This window comes from Cricetulus griseus, chromosome 2, assembly GCF_003668045.3.
Source record: "Cricetulus griseus strain 17A/GY chromosome 2, alternate assembly CriGri-PICRH-1.0, whole genome shotgun sequence".
NCBI lineage: Eukaryota > Metazoa > Chordata > Mammalia > Rodentia > Cricetidae > Cricetulus > Cricetulus griseus.
The window spans coordinates 376,746,311-376,770,086 of NC_048595.1; the positions used below are offsets into that span (position 1 = coordinate 376,746,311).

The 23,776-nt window shown below is 40.8% G+C and overlaps 1 protein-coding gene across 1 annotated transcript in view; it reads right to left on the minus strand.

Moving 5' to 3' along the window:
- The window catches only part of Dmc1 (DNA meiotic recombinase 1), a 44,321-nt gene that overhangs the window by 16,011 nt on the left and 4,534 nt on the right, over positions 1-23,776 (minus strand). Inside the window, exons 2-8 of the mRNA XM_035438808.1 lie at positions 21,448-21,564; positions 18,323-18,367; positions 16,609-16,755; positions 13,608-13,690; positions 7,895-7,947; positions 6,453-6,494; positions 4,054-4,126 (exon numbers count right to left, since the gene is read on the minus strand). Of these exons, the coding sequence (XP_035294699.1) occupies positions 4,054-4,126; positions 6,453-6,494; positions 7,895-7,947; positions 13,608-13,690; positions 16,609-16,755; positions 18,323-18,367; positions 21,448-21,564 (560 nt within the window). The remainder of the gene's footprint in view (positions 1-4,053; positions 4,127-6,452; positions 6,495-7,894; positions 7,948-13,607; positions 13,691-16,608; positions 16,756-18,322; positions 18,368-21,447; positions 21,565-23,776) is intronic.

Sequence of the window (23,776 nt, forward strand, 5' to 3'; positions counted from 1 at the left end):
GGTGCCCTGGAAGATGCTAATAATAACTAATAAATAAACTACAGAGAGTAATCAACACTTTATTCTATGGTCTTTAGTGACTCCAAAGTGTTGCAAGTGAAACGAAGAAACAAAAAATGCATGTCTGTAGTTTCACTTTTTTTGCATTGCTTATAGAACATAAACTATTGCCAGGCATTAGTAGCATATGTCTTTAATCCCAGCATTTAAGAGGCAGAGGCAGAGGCAGAGGCAGAGGCAGAGGCAGAGGCAGAGGCAGAGGCAGAGGCAGAGGCAGAGGCAGAGGCAGAGGCAGAGGCAGAGGCAGAGGCAGAGGCAGAGGCAGAGAGGCAGAGAGAGGCAGAGGCAGAGAGGCAGAGAGGCAGAGGAGGCAGAGAGCAGAGGCAGAGAGCAGAGGCAGAGAGGCAGAGAGAGCAGAGCAGAGCAGAGAGAGCAGAGAGGCAGAGAGGCAGAGAGAGGCAGAGAGGCAGAGAGCAGAGAGAGGCAGAGAGGCAGAGAGAGGCAGAGAGAGGCAGAGAGAGGCAGAGAGAGGCAGAGAGGCAGAGGCAGAGGCAGAGAGGCAGAGAGGCAGAGAGGCAGAGAGGCAGAGCAGAGCAGAGGCAGAGGCAGAGGCAGAGGCAGGTAAAGAGATCTCTGTTGAGTTTGAGGCCAGCCTGATCTACAGAGTGAGTTCCAGGATAGCCTACACAGAGAAACCCTGCATCAAAAAAACATAGATAGATAGATAGATAGATAGATAGATAGATAGATAGATAGACAGATAGATAAGTAAATAAAATAAAAATAAGCCAGGTGGTAAAAGCACACATCTTTTTTGGGGGGTGGCAGTTTCGAGGCAGAGTTTCTCTGTGGCCTTGGAGGCTGTCCTGGAAGTAGCTCTTGTAGGACAGGCTGGTCTCGAACTCACAGAGATCTGTCTGCCTCTGCCTCCTGGGTGCTGGGATCAAAGGTGTGTGCAGGAGGCAGAAGCAGGTGAATCTCTGAGTTTGATGCTAGCCTGGTCTACATGAGTTCCAGGACAGCTAGAGATAGATAGAGAAACCATGTCTTGTAAAACAATAACAAAACAAAACAACCCCTCCAAACAAACAAAAGAGTTCGGCTTACTCTGAGGGGAAATACACATAAATCTGTAAGTATTTACTAAGTGATTACCACATGGATCTGATGACCATATTAACCCATTATCAGTGCAAAGCATTATAAGAAACAGAGTCATAAGAATCTATGCCCTAAGTAAGCTTAAAACTTTTAAAGACAAAATATAAATATAAGATGAAAACTATCGGGCTGGAGAGATGGCTCAGTGGTTAAAAGCACTGACTGTTCTTCCAGAGGTCCTGAGTTCAATTCCCAGCAACCACATGGTGGCTCACAAACATCTTGAATGAGATCTAGTGTCTTCTGTTGGCATGCAGGCAGACGGCTGTATACATAATAAATAAATAAAATCTTTTTAAAAAAAGATGAAAAATATCAAGAAACAGTAGTATAGGGATCCCAGGAGAATAACATGAGAGAGATTTCCCTCCTGGATTTCCCTTTGCTCTCAACTATTTTCTTCCTGTCTTGATAAAATCCAGATTGCTAGTATGCAAGAGCCATTCCTCACTTTCTGAGGAACACCCTTAGTCAATTCTTTCTGAAACTAGCTGAACTCCAGCTGAGCCCCCCCCCCCCTTGCTACAGCTCTAAATATCCCACCCTCCTTTCCCAAGTTAGAAGGTTCCTTCAGAGACTTCTTGTGCCCAGATTTCTCAGCATTGTGCAAATAGTTCTTGGCTTGTTTTTCTTCCACAGTAGTATTTTTTTTCCAAGGTAGCCTTAGCTGTCCTGGAGCTAGCTCTGTAGACCAGGCTGGCTTTGAACTCTCAGAGATCTGCCTGCCTCTGCCTCCTGAGCGCTGGGATTAAAGGTGAGCGCCACCACTGCCTGGCAGCACAGGAGTATTTTTGATAATAAATTCTACAATGTTCAGGAATGACAAGATTTTCTGAATTGGGTAATTACAGAAAATCAGAAAGAGCAGGCCTCGATATGAGAGGCTTAACAATCTGTATGATTCAGTAAGATCATGACATGGGGATAGAGGAAGCAATTCCCCTGTAGGATGGAAAACAACACATGGATTTCTCTATGACCTGCCAAGCCAACAGTCAAAAGAGAAAGTGAAATGCATTTCAGACATGCCAGGTCTGTTTTTACGACCTTGATCACCTTTCTGAAAGCAGTGCTTAAGAAGGTGCTTCAGTAAAACAAAACAAAGATGCTCTGGGGGATTTAAGAGGCCTTGATGACAACACAAAAACCTTCACAGCCTAAAGAATGTTAATGTATGTTTTCCAATTTTTAGCATGTTTAGCAAAACAAAGAATGTTTAGCAGGCTGGGATTAGGTTGGAACATTCTCATGTCTTTGCCTCTAATTACAACAATGCTGAGAAATAAGGCTAGGGAAGCAGACTGGGCTTCATTGTGAATAGCTTTAATGAAGCTGTGTAGATCTTGTATCTTCTGAATCTGCTACCTCCTCAAACCACTGTGTAAGTCCAATTACTCATTGCCTCCCTCCCTTGCTGTTTCCTTGGAAGATGCTTCCATCACCCCAGACTCCACTGCAAATGTTCCCTACAACTAATTCCCAACTCCAATGATCCTTCTCATCTGCTCTTTTCTTCTTCACACTTCAAATTTGCTTGTCGTCCACAACCAGACTTCCTCCTACTTTCTCTGACTGTACATTCTTCATTTTAGTTGCCTTCGTAAATATAAGCACAAGTCAAAGTTATAAGCTCTCTCTACCCTCTCTTTAATTTGTCCACATTTCTATTTCTTTTTTCTTTTCTTCTTCTTCTTCTTCTTCTTCTTCTTCTTCTTCTTCTTCTTCTTCTTCTTCTTCTTCTTCTTCTTTTTTTTTTTGTGGTTTTTCAAGACAGGGTTTCTCTGTGTAGCTTTGGAGCCTATCTTGGCACTTGCTCTGTAGACCAGGCCTCGAACTCACAGAGATCTGCCTGCCTCTGCCTCCCGAGTGCTGGGACTAAAGGCGTGCGCCACCAACGCCCATCCTTAATTTGCCCACATTTCTGACTCCACCTTTTCCTCAGAATTTCCCAGTCATCTGTACATCCTCTTATCCCTCATATATCAGTTGTCCTCAGCACCATTCTGCTCTCTGCCTAAATGAGACCCAGGGATGACCTCTTAAGCCACTCTCCTTTGTCTGCAGTTTCCCTTGTTAATGTTTCCTCTCCTTTTCTGTTTGTTTTTTCTTCATTTGTTTGTTTGAGACAGGGTTTCTCTATGTAACAGCCCTGATTGTCCTGGAACTTACTACGTACCAAGCTGGTCTCAAACTCGCAGAGATCTGCCTGCCTCTGCCTCCTGGGTGCTGGGATTAAAGGCGTCCACTACCATGCCCAGCTTCTTTTCTTATTTCTTCAAACCTAGTAGAAATTTCCATTTTCCTAGATTTTTGACAAAATATCTAATTGACATCCACCATCTGGTTTCAAAATCCTTCATGTCTTTGACCCAAATCACTTTTCTGGCTGTGTACTCTGGAATACTTTTATATCAATTAAACTGTCATATTCTCTGTGACACAAACAGCTCTGACCCTTTCCTTCTGTATATTTAAGCCATTCAAGTCTTTCCTTCTATTGAGGCAAAACCTTTGGATATGAAGTTTTAAAAATGATTAAGATGCCGGGTGGTGGTGGCAGAGGGAGGCAGAGGCAGTCGGATCTCTGTGAGTTAGAGACCAGCCTGGTCTACAAGAGCTAGTTCCAGGACAGCCTCCAAAGCCACAGAGAAACCCTGTCTAGAAAAAAAAATGATTAAGATACAATTTCATGTATTTGTTTTGTCATTTTGTGTCAAACCATGAAGAGAAGTAAATCAAGCTGAGTACTTGGTCAACACTGCTGTCCCTTGGCTTTTGTCATTATTGTTGATTACTAGGATCAACAGAAATGATACATCAAGACACATTCTCTTTTGTAGTAATATTTCTCTACCATACTGCCCTGGGGCCTTATTTAAATAAAAGGGTTACAAAGTATTTTCTGTATCAATGAAGATAATTTTTCCTCCTGAGTAGCCGCCTGCTCCTGGAAGTTGCGCTGTCACTAGGGAACAATTAAAAATTAATATTAACAGGAATGAATAAACTTTGCAGAAATAAACACATAAATTAACCTTAAGTTTATGCTTGTTGCAACTCTAGTAAACTTAGCAAAGAAGAATGACCTTGTGGCTTCTAAAAATTGCTGTGTTTCCAACTCCGAAACCAGTAGTAAAATAAGTACTTGCCAGGATAATAATTTAACTGAGAATTTTAATACCTTTCACAATAGGAAATGTTTGTCAAAGCCAATTCTCCAAATAAACAACTGGAATTTAAATTTTACTAATTTTATTTTCATAATAATCACAAATATAATTTATGCTAAATAATTTATTTTAGTTACCTTTCAATTACTCTAATATTTAAATGTATTTACATTGCATGTATACATATGTATGTGTGTACTGTAGGCATGTGTACCTGTTCCTATGTGTGTGCACATGTATGTCCACCATTTGTGAGACAACATCTCACACTAAATATGGAACTTACTGATTGTGCCAAACTGGCTGGACAGCAAGGGCCAGGAATCTTCCTGCTTCAGTCTCCCCAGCACTGTGATTATAGGTGTGTGCTGTAATACCCAGCTTTTTACAAAAGTGACATATCCCCAACTCATATGTATTGTATTGCGATAATTAACATAAAGAATTACTTCATACTAGACATACAGATTATTTCATTTCTTTTCAAAACTCCCCCAAGATTTGTCACTACTATTATTTCAGTTTTACTATGAGGACAATTAAAGGGGTAAGGCAACTTGCCCACAGTCATACAGCTATCAGTGATAGAACCAAGACATGTTAATTCTAGAATACTGGCCCCCTGTTCACTTTTTTCTTATGTGTGTGTTTGTGTGTTGTGTTTGCTTGTATATATGCATGTTCACATATGTGTTAGGGTGTACATCTGAACCCTTTTAACCACTTTCTTTTTTTTTTGTTTTTTTGAGATAGGGTTTCTCTGTATTATTTTGGAGCCTATCCTGGAACTCACTCTGTAGACCAGCCTGGTCTCGAACTCACAGAGATCTGCCTGCCTCTGCCTCCCAAGTGCTGTGACTAAAGGCAAGTGCCACCAATGCCCAGCTTAACTACTTTACTATGTTCCTTTTATTTTTTTAAGTTTTATTTATTGATTTTATGTATGAGTGCTCTATCTGCATGTACAACTTTATGCCAGAAGAGGCCATCAGATCCCACTATAGATGGCTGTGATCCACCATGTGGTTGCTGGGAATTGAACTCAGAACCTCTGGAAGAGCAGCCAGTGCTCTTAACCTCTGAGCCATCTCTCCAGCTCTTTTTGTTCCTTTTAAGTAAAAGAAATGCAAATAGAATCTTTGTGAATAAGGAGTTTCTTGTTTATTTTGTTTCATAAAAAGTTATATATTTACTCGTAAAAATTTGTATTTGCTAGGTGTGGTGGTATATGCATTTAATTCCAGCACTTGAGAGGCAAATACAAGCCGATCTCTGTGAGTTCGAGGCCAGACTAGTTTACACAGCAAGTTTCAGTCTAGCCAGAGCTATATAGCAAGCCCTGCCTCAAAACAAACAAACAAATAAAAACCCAAAATTATATTTACTTATTTATTTTAGGGACACGTGATGCAATGGCATATTTGTGGAGGTCAGAGGATAACTGTAGGAGTCAGCTCTCTCCTACCACTATATGGGTTTTAGGGATCAAACTCAGTTTCTCAGGTTTGGAGGCAAGTCCCTTTATTCACTGGGCCCCAAATTTAATTTTATGCTTCTCTCTGGAGTAGTAAAGTATTTTACTGCCCACAGGCAGTAAAGTATTTTAGACCATGTTTTTTAAAAAGACAGAAAAGAGGGCTGGAGAGATGGCTCAGTGGTTAAGAGCACTGGCTGTTCTTCCAGAGGACCAGGGTTCAATTCCCAGTACCCACATGGCAGCTCACAACTGTCTGTAACTGCAGTTCCAGGGGATCTAACACTTCACACCAATGCACATAAAATAAAATTTAAATAAACTAGTTTTAAAAAAAAGACAGAAAAGATAAATAGGAAGAATTTGATATCCTGGGTGCCTCTCCTGCCAATTCACCATAAACCACTTACCTTCTCTGTACTTCCATTCAGGTGTTTACAGTATGGCACTGACAACAGTACCTCAAATACACATATTCCAAAATCATCTGTGTAACTAACAATGGACTGTTTACTTAACCTCTTGAACTTTCGTTTTCTTAAACATTTGGTCTGACTGCATAAGATCATGTAAAATGCAATAGAGGTCTAGTAAGTAAACGTTCTGACTATCACTGTCATGTTGTTGATGTTAGTATGTGTTCTTACCACAGAGGGTATGAGACAGCTGAGTTTTTCCAGTACGAAATTCTGTGAAATTTAGAAATTTAGAAAAGTACAGTTAGTATATATATATATTTAAAGATTTATTTATTGTGTTATCAGTATTCTAATAGCATGTATATTTTCAGGCCAGAAGAGGGCACCAAATCTCATGGTGGTTGTGAGCCACAATGTGGTTGCTGGGAATTGAACTCAGGACCTCTAGAAGAGCAGCCAGTGCTCTTAGCTTCTGAGCCATCTCTCCAGCCCCTTATTTAAATCTTTTCACTAAACAAACAAAACTAACACTTCATTTGGGTTAGGAGTGTTGCTTAGTAGTACAGCACTTGTCTAAAATGCCCAAGGTCCGGAATTCCATCTCCAGAACTCCCCTCCATGGAAGACCTCACTGCTTTCTAAGTGTCAAATCTCACTCTTAACGTATGTCCTATCTCAAAATGATGCTGCATGTATGAGTACCAAAAGTGGGAGAGAAAACATATTCATCTCCTCAACATAAGTACTGTTTAGGTTAAAGTTAATTTAAAGCAAATCTTTCATAGGACTATTCACACAACTGAAAATTTAAGACCTGACCACAGAAAAGACAGCCAGGCTCTTTGACTGTGCTGAGATCCTCCAGGAAAAGCTGATGTGATCTTGAATGGTGACATCCCCATTCACCAGCAGAAGCAAATGTTCTCCATAGGAATACTTCCCTAATCACTTAGGTCCACTGAACTCTCAGTTTAAATTTTTTAAAAGCTTACAAATAATATACAAGAAAAGAAATGGCTAAGATTGAGTAAATAGAAATAATAAAAATCAGATTTCTTCAAGTCAACAGAAATAACAACAAAACATTTAGTTCTCTAAGACTGCAAATATTAGATTGTCAGATTCAGCATTTAAAACAGCTACACATAGATTATTTGTAAAAATATAGCATATAGGCCAGGTATGGTGGTGCAGGCCTTTAATATTAGCACTTGGGAAGCAAAGGCAAGTAGTTCTTTGTGAATTCCAGGCCAGTCAGGGCCACACAATAAGACCCTGTATACACACACACACACACACACACACACACACACACACACACACACACACCATATTATATATGCTATAAACTGAGAAGAAATTTATTCTTTAAATTCATGGAATATGCATTGCCTAAACAAAAGATCGACCTTATTATTGAATTACTTTTTAAGGGAATAAGAAAAAAAATTCAATTTCTTTCTATAGTGATCAGAGATAAGAGGAAGGAAAATGTCAATATGCTAATGTTAGTATAAATTTTCATTTTACCTTGTAATGATCCTGTACTATAATAGTTAATACTTTATCAAAAATTTCCAAATAGGAGCTTATTTTTTATTGTTTAATTATATATTTATTCATATATAAGCATATGTCACTTCAAATAAAACTATTAAGGTTCTACCTACCTCCAAAAGCTTCTGTAATTGCCATACTTTCAATGCCACCTCCTAGTAATTTACTGGAAACAAATATAAAGTATTGGTGACAAACTATAAATTCATACATCAAGAAAGGAGATGAGTTGGGTGTGGTGGCCCACGCCTTTAATCCCAGCACTCAGGAGGCAGAGACAGGGGGGGTCTGTGAGTTCTAGGCCAGTCTGGTCTATGGAGTAAGTTCAGGACACTCTATAGGACAGCCAGGACTATGTAGAGAGACCTCAAAAAAAAGATGCAATTTGTATCATTAGTAACATATCATTTATCTATACAACAAGAATGGGAATTCATAGTTGAAAGAAATAACACTTACTGTTTTGATCATGGGTTCTATTGTGGATGAGCAGGAAGATGAACATAATTTATAAGCCCTGTCCTTACTTCTGAGTATCCACAGTAAATGATTCCCTAAAGCTTTATATCCATTATTCTTTTGAATTGGAATTAAAAGATTTGTTAAACTGGGTGGTGGTAATACACACCTTTAATCCCAGCACTGGGAAGGCAGGAGATCTCTGATTTTGAGGCCAGCCTGGTCTACAGAGCTAATTTGAGGAAAGCCTGGTCTACACAGAACAACCCTGTCTCAAAAAACAAAAATAATAACAAAAGAAAAAAAGTGTCTATTTTGTGGTGCTAGGGATTGAACCAGGGTCTTATACGTGCTAAGAAAGTATGAACTACACACATGCAATGGTCTTGTTATTAATAAGTTTCTTAAACTGTACACAGATAATGTTTCTAAAAGTTAACTAAATATTCAAATTTTTTTTTCAGGCACGTCTCTCTATATAAACCCGGCTGTCCTGGTACTCACTATGTAGGCCAAGCTGGCCTCAAACTCATAGATATCCACCTGCCTTTGCCTCCTAAAGACTGGAGTTAAAGGTATGCACCACCATGCCCAACTTTAAATTTTTTTAAAAAAGATTTTATTTATTTAATATGTATACAACATTCTGCTTCCATGTATATCTGCACCCCAGAAGAGGGTACCAGATCTCATAACGGATGGTTGTGAGCCACCATGTGGTTGCTGGGAATTGAACTCAGGACCTCTGGAAGAGCAGTCAGTGCTCTTAACCTCTGAGCCATCTCTCCAGCCCCCACTTTAAATTTTAATATATATATATATATTATATATATATATATATATATATATATAGTGTTCCTGCCTGTATGTATGCCTGCAGGCCAGGAGAGGGCACCAGGTCGAATTACAGATGGTTGTGAGCACCATGTGGTTGCTGGAAATTGAACTCAGGACCTCTGGAAGAACAGGCAGTGCTCTTAACTGCTGAGCCATCTCTCTAGCCCCCCAACTTTAATTTTTAATATGCTCAGGGGCATATGAAAGACAGACATTAAGAGAACCCCAGTGATTGTCATTGTTGGTTTATCTCACAAAAAAAAAATCAAATTTTAGGCAGATCCTGTCAGAAAAGAAAATGTTCAAAGACAGTATGCTGGTGTTTTTTGACATCTTGAAACAAATGGACACATCAGGAAAGAGGAAATCTTAATAGAGAAAATGTCCCCATCATATTAGCCTATAGGCAAGTCTGGAGGGCATTTTCCTGATTAATGATTGAGGTAGGAGAGCCAAGGCCACTGTAGGCAGTATCATTCCTGGGCAGAGGGTCCTGGGTATAATAAGAAAGCAAGTTGAGCAAGCCATGGGGAACAAGCCAGTAAGAAGCATTCTTCCATAGCCTGTGCTTCAGCTCCTGCCTCCAGGTTCAAGCCTTGAGTTTTATGTCAGTGATGGAGACTGAGAGTTATGCAAGTGGGGTGTGGTACACACCTTTAATCCTAGCACAAGGAAGGCAGAGTCTGGAGGATCTCTGTGAGTTCAGTGCCTCCCTGGTCTACAGAGCGAGTTCCAGACAGGCAGAGCTACATAGAGACCTTATTTCAAAAAGCCAAAGAGAAAGGAGTGGGGGAGTTGTAAAATGAAATAAACTCTTTCCTTCCCATGTTACTTTTGGTCATGGTGTTTTATTAGCAGTAGAAACCCTAAGACAGATAGTATATACAATGTTAGCAGTTAGAATAAAACTGCCGGTTTTGACAGCATATATTTAATTGGTAATACAATGTTTTAGTGTACTTAATGTTCTTAATATGAGAACTAAAGAAGTTATGATCTCATTCATCCATTCATTAAATGCAGATAAGTATGTGTGCTGAGACCTGGTAGAAGCCCTTAAGAAGCCTTTGTAGTTTCTATTAGCATGTCTTTGGGGATGCAATCACAAATCAGACAAAGCCTTAAGAGAATAGACTTATATTTGTCTAAGAAAGACAGCAATTTAAATGCAAATTGAAGCATTTTGGAAGTTATCTACAAATTTAATAAGGGCCCTGGTGACTTCAATTAAGAAAAAAAAAGGTGGGGGCGCTGGGCAGTGGTGGCACAAGCCTTTAATCCCAGCATTTTGAAGGCAGAGACAGGTGGATCTCAGTGAGTTAGAAGCCAGCCAGAAGGAAGGAAGGAAAGAAGGGAGAGGGGAGGGGAGGGGGAGAGGGAGAGGCAGGGAGGGAGAGATGGGGAGGCAGGGAGGGAGGGAGGGAGGAGGGAGGGAGGGAGGGAGGGAGGGAGGGAGGGGAAAAAAGAGGTTGGAGAGATGGCTCAGGGGTTAAGAGCACTTGCTGCTCTTGCAGAAGGTCCAGTTTGGTTTCTAGCACCCACATGGTGGCTCACAACCATCTGTAACTCCAGTTCCAGAGGATACAATACCTTTTCTGGCCTCCACGGACTAAATGCTCATACATATAAGTCAAAATAAGAAAAAGTTAGCCATGTATAATCTGAGAAGGACATTGACTACAAAATCATCCCACAAGGAGAGAAAGCCCTTGGAAAATCTTATAAGTCAGGTGACCATTAAAAAATTTGCATGCTACTCTTCATCTTGAGAAGACTCACCCTGAAAATGTAGTTTTGGAAAATATTAGTCAAAATTTCTGGTATTTATGCAATGTCGAGAAGCTAAAAAAGTAACCCTAAAACTTATCTGTGAAAGCAGCCCAAATTATTTGTGATAATAAAATGATTTACTGGGGCTGGAGAGATGGCTCAGCAGTTAAGAGCACTAACTACTCTTCCAAAGGACCAGGGTTCAATTCCCAGCACCCCCATGGCAGTTCACAACTGTCTGTAACTCCAAGATCTGACACCAATGCACATAAAAACAAATTTAAAAAAATGATTTCCTTTATAAAACTCAGGAACATTTAGAATTAGGTGCAGAAGAGTAATACTTTAAATCTAGAAAGATTTAAACAGATACAAATCAAACCTACACATTACTATTTGGTGTTTGAAAACTTTCAAAGTATGAGAGACTTTGGCTTTCTGATAATAATAGAATAGCTCCTGGAGAGTTGTGGCATTAGATCTGTGGTTTTGAAGTTGATAATTAAGCTTATGAATAATAGCTGAACATTTATGAATGCCTAAGTCTCACTACACTTCTAAGATTATTAGACTTAAAAAAGATATGTACCTTTGAGGAGAGATCTTGCTTTCTTGGGGCACTGAAGGGCACAGTGCCTTGCAACTGCTAGGTGAGCACTTGATCACTGGGCCACATCTAGCCCTTGGGAAGATTTTACTAGTTAATAATTAGACAAATAGCCAGGTATGGTGGTGCATTGTAGATGAAGATTTTTCTCCATTTAGTCTGGGTCCCACTGGACTGTTTTTCTTTCCACCCACCAGGTCCCACAGCTGCTTAATGAAAAGACCACTCTAAGACTTAATACCAGTTATAATTGTTTAGCCAATGGCTTAGGCTTCTTACTATTTGGCTCTCTCTTAATTATTAAGCCATAATCTGTGTATCTCTAGGTAGCCTTGCCTTACCAGAGAATGCCTTGGTCTCTTAACTCTTTGGTTGCTACATGGCATCTCTCTTTTGTCTTTCTTTTCCTGCTTCTTTGTTTGGAATTCCTGCCTAGCTAAATTCTGCCTGTCAATTGATCAAAACAGCTTTATTCATCATCCAATAAGAGAAACATATATTCACAGCATATAGAAAGACATCCCCTATCAGTGCATGGTTTGTAATCTCAGCATTTGGGAGGCTGAAGCAGAAAGACGACAAGTTCAAGTCATCCTGGGTAACCCGAAATATACCCCCCACACACACACACGTCATCCATGAGACAGCTGGAAAATTGATGACAAGGAATTACTAGTTTTAGGCATAATAGTGGTGATGTTATGGTATTAAAAAATGAGTCCTGGACAGGGCAGCAATGGTACATGCCTTTAATCCCAGCACTCGGGAGGCAGAGGCAGGCAGATCTCTAAATTTGAGGCCAGCTTGGTCTACAGCGTGAGTTCCAGGACAAGCCAGGGCTACACAGAGAAATCTTGTCTTGAAAAACCGAGAGAGAGAGAGAAAGAGGAGGGGGAGGGAGAGGGAGAGGGAGGAAGTCCTGGGTTATGCACTTAACTTAGCATTCATTTGGGTCTAATAAGTAGTTTAGACTTCATAGTCTTCATATTCAGCCTTTGGTCCTAAATCTGCCCCTCCTGCAAGTCCTTTATTTGTGATCTATATTTTTCTGATCTTCAGAACTAAAACCTAGGTGTCATCCTTGGTGTCCCACTATACTCTTTATACTTCATCAGTAAATCCTGCCTGTTCTACCACTAAAAAATAAACCACCTTGCTTTTTCATAAATATATTACAATTATAGGTTCTTGGAGGAGAGAAGAGCTAAATAAGTCAAGTAGAAAATATATAAATTAACTTTTGTTTTGAGAAAGGGTTTTTGAGAAAGGGTTTCCCTGGCTGTCCTGGAACTTGTTCTGTACTCCAGTCTGGCCTCGAACTCACAAAGATCCAGCTGCCTCTGCCTCTCAAATACTTGGATTAAAGCCTCTCAAATACTTGGATTAAAGGTGTGTGCCCCCACCACCCAGCTAAATTAACTATTATAAAAAAATAATAAAGTTGGGCTCAGTGGCCCTGGCTGCTTGGAATCAGGGAAAGTCACTTGAGCGTCTATATTCAACATCACCCTGGATAATCTAATGAGACCTGGTTAAAAAATATATATGAAATATTTGGGGGAAAACTCCTTATAATCAAATTGGGGAAAATGATAACCCATTTCAGAAATCATAAGAGAAAATGAAAAGGGATGCTAGAACCACCCTTGCTGAGGAATAAGTCTTATAGTAGATTGTTTCTCCTAAAATATTCAATCAAACAACTGATTTTTAAATAAACACAAATTGGGAAATGAATTTTTTTTTGGTTTTTTGAGATGGAGTTTCTCTGTGGCTTTGGAGGCTGTCCTGGACCAGGCTGGTCTCAAACTCACAGAGATCTGCCTGCCTCTTCCTCCCGAGTGCTGGGACTAAAGGTGTGCGCCACCACCGGCCGGCTGAAATTCTCTTCATCAACAAAGATGGGAAGGAATGTAATGTAAGCTGATATTTCAAGTCATAGGTAAATAAAGGCTAAATTAGAAATGACTTACGGGCATGGATTCCTTGAAAAAAAATGTAATTTATCTCATGTTCACCTTGGAACAAACACAAATTCCTTTGAAAGAGGAAGCTACTTCTACCCATGATAGTGGGAATCATGATGAGATAGAGAAAATGAAAAATGGACTCCAAATGTTATACTTAGTGGTCATAACAATTGAGATACACACTCAAATTCCTGACTCCCAGTGGTAATATGGAAAACCATCTTCCTCTTTTCGCTGTACTCAAATGCAGTTAGGAATCCTGGTTCCTAAAGAAAGAGAGGTTAAAAAACAGTGTAAGATGATTGGAATGCCAACTGCCTCCCAGCACTACATGCTCAGCTATTAAGCTCATCATTTCTATCAGAACATGGACAAAAACAGGCTTGGGGCTAAAGAGATGACTCAGTGGTTAAGAGCTCTTGTTTCTCTTGTAAAGGACCTGTGTTCAGTTCCTAGCACCCACATGGTGACTCACAGCCATCTATAACTTTCAGTTCCAAAGGATCCAACTCCCTCTTCTATTCTCCATAGACACTGTATGCACATAGTGTACATACGTACATGGAAAACACTCATACATAGAAGATGAAAATATTTTTTTAAAAAGGCTTTAGAGTCACCTCATTCACATTCTTTTTTTTTTTTTTTTTTTTTTTTTTTTGGTTTTTCGAGACAGGGTTTCTCTGTGTAGCTTTGGAGCCTATCCTGGCACTCCCTCTGTAGACCAGGTTAGCCTCGAACTCACAGAGATCCTCCTGCCTCTGCCTCCTGAGTGCTGGGATTAACTTTTTTTTTTCTCATTCACATTCTTATTTCACATTCTTATTATGTAGCCTGACATAGGGGTACTTGGAACAATTACAGAATCAATTTTTAGGGTCTAGGATGGATAATAATAGTGTATCTTTAGAAGATAGCCATGAAGAGTAAATGAAACACATTCATGGCACAAAGCAGAATAGTAGTTTTCTGAACGATGCAGTTGATCTCATTCAATAGCATCATTCCCCAGCATCCTCAGGCTCTAGACATTTTAAGGATTCCAGAAATTGTAGTTTTCACTATTCACGTGGCAATGTCTTTACACGGCAGATGCATCACTCATTTGCTGAACTGACGAGCTACAGCTGATACAGTGATGAACAGTGAAAATGGACCCTAATGCAGTTAGTTAATTATGTTTCTTTGTTGTCAGTGGTTCTTAAACTTTGAAGAACTTAGGGGAGGGAAGAGTAAGCTCAGGCCTAGCTTTGGTTAAGAAAGGATGAGACTCTGGATGCAAAAAGGTGTTTTGTTTTCCTTGAATAATGAAATTTATGGTTGCTATGTAGGCAAGAAAACTTGAGTTAAAATCCCCAGCAGCTATGTAAAAAGCTTGGTATGGCTGTTTGTATTTGTAACCCAGCACTGGGACATGAAGAGAGGTGGCTCCCAGGAGCTCACTGGTCAGCCAGGCTAGCCAAAACTAAACCTCAGGTTCTGTTAAGAGACTTTGTCTCAAAAACAAGGCAGAAGGGCTGGAAAGATGGCCCAGCAGTTAAGAGAACTGGCTGCTCTTCCAGAGGACCTGAGCTCAATTCTCAGTACCCACATGACAGCTGACAACTGCCTGAAACTCTACCTCCAGGGGATCTGACACCATCATACAGACAAAATATCAACGTACATAAAATAAAAATAAATAAATAATAAAAAACAAGGTGGAGAGTAATAGAGGAAGACCCAGGATGCCTCTACATGCACAATAGGCACATGTATCCGAACACATGTATATACACCATACATGCACTTGAGATTTAGGGGTCAGACAGATAGTTCAGTTAGTAAACTTTTATTATGCAAGCACAAGGATCTAAATTCAGTCCCCAGAACTCATGTAAAGAAAACAGAAAGTAGTGCACTTGTAATCTAAGCATGAAGGAAGGAGACAGACAAGGTGGATTCTTGGAGCTCACTGGACAGTCAGCCTAGCCGACTTCATGAGTACTAGGACAGTGAGAAACCCTACCCCCCAAAAAAAGTAAATGGTGCCCAAGGGATTATATATGAGGTTTCCACACATGTGTACACATATGCATACATACCTGCACACACACACACACACACACACACACACACACACACACACACACACACACACACAAATAACGAGATTTAGCTTTTAAAGATAAGATGACTATGGGGGATGGTAAAATGACTCATTGGGTAAAAGAGCAAGGTTTGAACTTGACCTTGGTCAATCCCAAAACCCAACTAAAGGTCAAAGTTGAGAGTCAACTCCACAAAATTGTTCTCTGACTTCCACTTGTTGCCATTAAGTGCAAGTAGCCCCCACACACACCTGCCAACATACAGATAAATAGAAAGCCTTGGTCTTCTGTAGAGAGGGCTACTTGGTGACTACTTTTCTGTACATTCCTATTTCTACACTAAAAATAGGGTCCTCTGATGATCCCCATAACTCTACAGGAGAATTCAGGTCTAAGGCTATATGCCTTTTCCTGACAGCCTGACTACTTTCAGTCCATGGTGCCAATGAAAGGTATAGATTATGAACTCGGTTGCCTCATTCATGTAACACATTGAACACATTCATGGTTATATCTATTTCAGCTGCACACACATAGACCCAGCTGATGCTAATCTTTCTCCAATCCAGGGCTGTCTTACCTGGCCTATTCCAGGAAAGAGAAAATTCTTTTAACACTGAGCTTCTGAGCTGCTATAGGCATATATGAGAAAAAAGACCAAACTAAGGAGGGGACAGATAAAAACAAACACACGGCAGAGAAAAAGTTTTGGTAAAGTAATTACCTTCAATAGTATTCCAAGTATCTTTAAAAACAAAATAAAACCAGATTTTCTTTTTAGATTTTTAATTACTTTAACTCTAAGTGTTTAACTGTGTGTGTATTAGGGGTGATATTGTGGTGTCTATTTCTATCATGTGGGTTCTAGGAATGAATCTCAGGGCCAGTCTATGTTTCTATGCTTACCTTAGACTTCCAGAAACTAATTGCTGTGGCTTTGGGATTGAGGTAATAAGCAGGTAACACTGGGAGTATAATATATTGTGATCTACAGGAACTTAAGGTTCCTATTGTAGTTTCTAGTGTTTATGATATAGGCTACAAAGACAACTCTGCTAAACTAAAACAGCAAAAAAAAAATGAATTTGGCTTACAATAAGTTTGTTGGCTGCCTCTTTAATCTTGTCCACTTTGGCTTCTGAGAGCCCTTTGACGTTGCAGAGGGCTCTTCTTGTTGTCATTTGTATCCCTTTAATGGTACAGATTCCTACAGACTTCAGTTTCTTAATATCAGCCATATTCTGAAATAAAAGAATGGGCATAGCAGATTGATAAAATGCCAGCCTGAAAGTCTCCTGTACTATGTCATGAGCTTCGTGTCCATCTCCTTCCATCATGATGCTAATTTTACACAAGCAACCAGGTGGAACCCACCCACCACTTAGCCAAATGTTCTGGAAATATCAGAGTAGAACATACCCAGCAGGTTGCCAAATGTTCTGGCTGTGCCCTGATTTTCCCAAGAATGTTAGTGAGACCATGGCAGTGTAGCAAGAAGTTAAAAAGAAAAGTCTGTTGGTGGAAAAGCCAGCAAATTTGTCACACATTCACCCCCTCAGTTCAGCTCTTCCTTCTACAGAACTTCATTACCAATATGTTCTCTACATTTTTCAAAGTTTTTTTTCCTTCTGCTCCTGAAGAACACAAATAACTACATCATCAAAAGACTGGGATTTTCTCCTGCTTGTTTTCTAAAATCAATGGAAAGAGATTAATATGAAGACTTCAGAAGACAACTTCAGCAAACTTTTAACACCAATGATTGCTGTTGACATCCACAAATTTTGATAGTCTACATTTCTGCCACCATGATTTACCCTGGTCATTGGGACAAACAGGATTTTCTGTAAATAAAAGCATTGTCTACCTAATGTTAAATTTAGAGAGACAAGGGGTGGCGGTGGTTGTTTAGAGATGCTCCAAATGCCCCCAGCTGAACCATTGGTTTTTAAACACTGGGAATCCTCAACAGTGTCTAGAGACATCTTTGGTTGTCACAGGTAGAGTACTACTGGCATTAAATGCATGAGTAGAGGTCAGGTGTATGAATTCAGTTTGATGTGACTACAGAGATCTGTGAGTTGTAACTCCATGATTTCCCAGAGTAACACTAATTGGTTGTTCCTTTTTCCTGTATAATTTTCAAGCATACTATAAACAGACCAAACAACTAGAGAGGTGTGTGGGGTTTTATTATTACCAGGCACTGGAGTGTGTCTCTTTGGTATTAGCTTAAGATCAACCAGCCCATTCCAGCTTTGATGAAGTCACTTTTAGCCAATATATCCTTCTAACTCAACTTGTTGGGCTCTCCTTGGGCTTGTTGCCATCCAGGGCCACATTTCTGTTAGTAAGTTCCCCTTATTTATATTCTGTACAACTTTAGATTTGACTGCTTCTTTGTTTCAATCTCTGGCCCGTGGGGGGTCAGTTCTCATATACTGAGATTAAATTGTTCTGTAACACCAAGAATGCTGCTAAACAACTTAAGACAGACAGCTCCTCTTCACAATAAGGAATTATACTGGGACCGGGTGGTGGTTGCACACGCCTTTAGTCCCAGCACTCGGGAGGCAGAGGCAGGTGGATCTCTGTGAGTCCGAGACCAGCCTGGTCACAAGAGCTAGTTCCAGGACAGCCTCCAAAGCCACAGAGAAACCCTGTCTCAAAACAAAAAAAACAAAAAAAAAAAAAACAAAAAAAAAACAAAAAACAAACAAACATCAAAAAATAATTATATTGGGCTGGTAAGGACAAAGCTGAGAAAATGGAACAGACTGTTTAATATTGTACCGAAAAATTACTCACAATTCCATGTTTCTGTAACAGGTCAATGTCTTGAAAAAAAGATTCCTAAATGAAATAGAAAGAATGTATCTTATATCTTCATATCTAAATAAATGTTTCACATTTTGGGGAGTGACTAATACTCATTCACTAGTCATTCCATAATACTTCAGGTCCATTTCTCTAAACACTGAAGTAGGATCAATCACTTTTTTCAAACAAGTTGTTACATATTTAGAAAACAAACCAATATGGGTGCTGAGAATTAAACCCTGTTCCTCTGGAAGAGGAACTAACTGCTGAGCCATCTTTCCAGCCCCCATCTGACCTATTTTATTTAATACAAATCTTGATATCCTTTTCAGAACCAGTGTGCACAGGAAGCAGTAAGTTGTTATTAATCTGCTTTCATTTGGGGCTGGAGATATAACCAGTGGAAGAGCATTTACCTATCAGAAAGAAGTATTGGGTTGGATCTCTTCTATTGCAAAACAAACAACAAAAACTTTCATACTAGTTGCTAAGTGGCTAAACTTAGCACCCTTTGCCAAAGAAATTGTTACACATTTATATGTATGTCTTATTTCTACTTTCAGTTCCTAAACAAGAAATTTGATTTTCATGGAAAACTGAACATCATCATAACTTCCAACATTCTTATTATACCTCCTCATCTTGGAATCCTGATTCTTCCTGCACAATTTGATCCTCTTTCATGTTGAAAGGAAAATGGCAGAAAAATAATCAATTCTGGAAAATAAGAAATATTATTTAAAGTCAGGTGGTAGTGGTGGCACACGCTTTTAATCCCAGCACTCGGGAGGCAGAGGCAGGCGTATCTCTGTGAGTTCGAGGCCAGCCTGGTCTACAGAGTGAGTGCCAGGACAGCCTCCAAAGCTACAGAGAAACCCTGTCTCGAAAAACAAAACAAACAAACAAACAAACAAGTAGTTTTCCTAATTTTCTTTTTATTGCTGTGATAAAACATTGACCAAAAGTAACTTGGGGAAGAAAGGGTTTACACACCCTAGTCACAGTTCATCACTGAGGGAAGCCAAAGGAGGAACTCAAGGCAGTGACCTGGAGGCAAGATCTGAAGCACAGGTTGTGGAAAAATACTGCTTACAGACTTGTTCTCCATAGCTTGCTTGCTTTTTTCCCCTTCCTTCCTCCCTTCCCCCCCCCTTTTTTTTTCTGTTGTCATTGTTTTGAGACAGGGTTTCTCTGTGTAGCACTGGATGTCCTGGAACTCGTCTGTAGACCTGGCTGGCCTTGAACTCAGAGATCTGCCTACAGAGAGAGTTACAGGACAAACTCCAAAGCTACAGAAGGAAATCCCATCTCAAACACCCCTCAAAAACAAACAATCAAAAAAAAAAAAAAAAACCCTTGTATCATTCTTCCTTGTATCTTTCAAGTAAAAGGATTTTCATCAGGTGTTAGTGAGGTCCGCTTTTAATTCCAGCACTTGGGAGGCAGAGGCAGGTGATGTCTGTGAGTTCAAGGCCAGCCTGGTCTATAGTGAGAGTTCCAGGACAACCTCCAAAGCAATACAGAGAAACCCTGTCTCGAAAAATAAAAAAAAAAAAACAAAAAACAAAAAACAAAAAAAACAAAACAAACGGGGTGGGGGGTGGGGGGACTTTCTTTTTCTCATACCTGATAAATACCTTCTTGATTTCTGGTTGTGAATTGCTACACAGGTAAATGTATGTATCTTTTGCTTCACAAAACTATATATTCCATAGTATTTACTAGTTTCATAATTTTGTAAAAATATGGTAATACCTGTCTAAATTAGGGTTTTTATTTCTGCTATGAAACACCACGACCAAAAATCAAGTTGGGAAGGAACTTGTAGTCCATCATTGAAGGAAGTCAGGACAGGAACTCAAACAGGCTATGAAGTTGGAGGCAGGAGCTGATGCAGAGGCCATGGAGGGATGCTGCTTACAGACTTGCTCATCATGGCTTGCTCAGACTGTTTTATAGAATCTAGCACCCACCAGTCCAGGGATAGCACCACCCACAGTCGGCTGGGCCCTCAATCATCAATGAGATTGAGAAAATGAGAAAATGCCCTACAGCTGGATCTTGCAGGAACATTTTCTCAATTGAGGTTCTCTCCCTTCAGATGACTCTAGCTGGTATCAAATTGACATAAAACTAGCTGGAACAATATCCAGTGACAATTTCGTTTTGTTTTTTTTTTTTAAACCAGGGAAGCAACAGACACGATGGTGTACATTGCAATAAAATGAATAATCTTGTTCTTGCTTTATTGTTTCCTCGTTTAATATCAAAGTCAGGTGTTGAAGCCCTGGAGCCTCTGCCTCCTGAGATAGATTTTTTTTATGTATGTGTACGTGTTTTACATAGGCCATCCAAGCTGGCTTGGAACTTTTGACTCTCCTCTCCCATCCATCTCCCCAGTTCTGGGACTACAGGCACCACCATGCCCGCTCTCCACAATATGAGCGGTTAGCCCAAATTCCACAGACTATCCTTCCTGAAAAAAACAAATCAGCAAATTCCTCTCTCTCCTTTAGCTACAGGGTCTGCTAGACCCACTGGTTGGGAATTCAGTTCTGCCTTCCTCTGCCGGGATCACCGATGTGCCCACCCCGACCCTGGGATCTGAAGTAGGGCACTTAGCCTAGGTTTCGGGGGACTGTCGGGGAGCAGCAGGGAGGAGGGTTTCAGGGGACTGGGGGGGGGAGTGGCACGGGAAGGGGCGTCAGGAGACTGGGGGGAGTGGCAAGGGAAAGGTTTCAGGGGACAGGCGGGGTGTGGCAGGGGAAAGCGAAGGGGTCAGAAGCCCGTGGCCTCTCAGCAGGCGGTTCAGTCAGGCCCCTGAGGCTTACATTTTCCAGGCCCTAGTTCCCTGGTAACCCCGAGGAGGCCTTCAAGACTCAGGTCGGACTGATTTACAGCAGGCAGGGAATGCCTCAGGGCCGGAGTGAAAGGTGACAGTCACCTGGCCAAGTCCAATAATAACCAAAAATTACCACAGAAAGGGCAAGGAGAGGACGCGCTTTCTCAACGCTTAAGAGATTTCCTCAGATTTTCCCGTGCTTCTTCTTTTCGCCACTCACCCCCCACTCGAACCCACGGTCTCCCCGGGATTTTCAAGGTGAATCCCTTACGATTCCCACTCGGGCTTTCCGGTCCAGTCCGGGCCGAGGTTCTATTTCGGAGCCCGAACACCGAGGCCGACAACCCAGTCGTCGAATCTCTATGTATTTGGCGCCAAACGAGGATGTCTAGAGCACGCCCCCAATATGGGCGGGGCGAGGGATGTGGGCGGGGCAAATGTAGCACAACGTGAAGGGCGGGGCGAGAGCTCTAGTGAATGCTGCGGGGTGGGACGGGATGGGGCCTCCAGGCCTCTGAGATGGGGGGAGGACAGTAGTGGAACACGTCTCTGAGGAGAGAGTTTGGGCTTGAGACCAGAACCCGGGAGTCCCTTGGGCAAAGGGAGATGCTGAGTCAAGGAGAGAGGAGCTGAGATGACGACCTTGAACGGTTAGCAGGGCGAATGGGGGGGGGGTCTCTTGACCGCCAGAGGCTGCTTTCACTCCAAGCTCTCCATACCTGGCTGCAAACCTCAGACTTCCCCTCTCCTCTCCTGACTCAGCATTTGCTGCCCTCTCATCTGGGATGAACTAAAGAGTAATTTAGTTCCCGTTTAAATAGAAACCCGGGGCCATCTATGATGCCAGCCGGGCCATCTCTCCAGACTGCCTTTTCCCCCTTAAATGGAAACTGACTGTTGAGAATCATAAAACACTTGAAAGACCATCTGCTGAGGTAGCTTGGAAGTGTCTTGGATGACCCAGCAGTACAGGGTGACCGACCTCTATTTTCTTTTGAACCTTTTTGATGTAATAAATACCAAAAACAATTGGCATTTTGAAGGATATCTTGTGGATAGTTTAAAGAGAGAACAAATGCTATAGGTTTTCCAAAACTCCCTTATTTTCCAGAATCATTGCCTGTCTGTTTTCTTGAATGGAAATTGTCCGTTTGAGAAGGAACCCGATAATGATAGCAGGCTTTCCTTTTGAATCCACCTAATAAAATACAGGAGCTTTTGAGCAACTTGTTTGAAGAAATCAACAGTATACTGGAGAGCTGCAAAGAGCACAGCAAGATGATTTAGGGAAATCTAACATATGTAGTTTGGTGTAGTGACAGCTGGGAGAGGGAAATGTTCATAATATTTGAAGGTTGTGTGTAGTACACCCAAAGAAAGAAACTGAAATGAGCCTGGTAATGACAAATTCATGAAGCAAGGAGAAAGTCTTGTTAGGATATCATACTGATGGTTCTATGCAACTTTCTAAACGTTTAAAAAACAACCACAAATGGGGAGAGAAAAAGTGCACATTCCAGTCAAATCCTGGGGGGGGGGGTAGTCTTTCACATCCTATAAAAATTCTGAGTATCATGAAGGAAATGAGGTGAGCAAATGGTGCTGGAATGACTAGGTAACCATCTGGGAAAGAATAAAATTGGAACCATACTTCACACCTTATACCAAAATAAATTCTAGATGGATCACACTGAACACTGGAAGAAAAGCACTAGAAGAAAACATGAGGCCATTTATTATTGTATACAAAAAATGGTTTTTAAATAAAACTAACATTTTATTTCATGTGTATCTAGCATCAGATCCCCTAGAACTAGAATTACAGGTAGTTGGGAGGTACTCTTAAGCACAGAACCATCTCTCCAGCTCCTGATAAGACTATATTTAATAAGAAATGGCCTGGTGGCAGTGGCACACACCTTTAATCCCAGCACTCGGGAGGCAGAGGCAGGTGGATCTCAGTGAGTTCAAGGCCAGCCTGGTCTGTAGAGTGAGTTCCAGGACAGCTAGGGATACACGCAGAAAACCCTGTCTCAAAAACAGGAGGGGGGTAGGAAAGAAAGAATAAAGGAAAGAGAAAAAGAAAGAAAAGAAAAAGAAAAGAACAAAACAGGCAGTGGGATTAAGAACAGGATCTGAGTTTTAAACCACTGCACTGCACTGCCCCTCTGTGGACAATCGCCTTATAGCCAAGTACAAGCTTGTGGTTCTGGTCTGGGGATCCTCATGCTAGGTGTCTATGAGTGTATATTCTTGGAGTTTCAGGAGCACAAATTAAGAGAAATACTTAGAGAACTAAAGAAATAAGGTTCATCACACACAATTTACCAGGCAGATCTTCCCTTAAAAATGTAATGCATTTAGAAAGTGGGCACTGATTCCCTACTGTGTGCCAGGCACTGCACTAGATATTTTGTGGTAGAGATTTGAGGACAAGGTACCAATGCTATTGAGGGCTGAGAGAAAAGGACCCAGACAGTTATGCTATGGTAGGACGTAACCCTCAAGTCTGCCTCTCCCTGTTGCATAATTTTCCATGAATAGTTTCATCTTTCTGCAGAATGTGAACCTTGTGACTGAAAACCATTTTTAGAAACCAG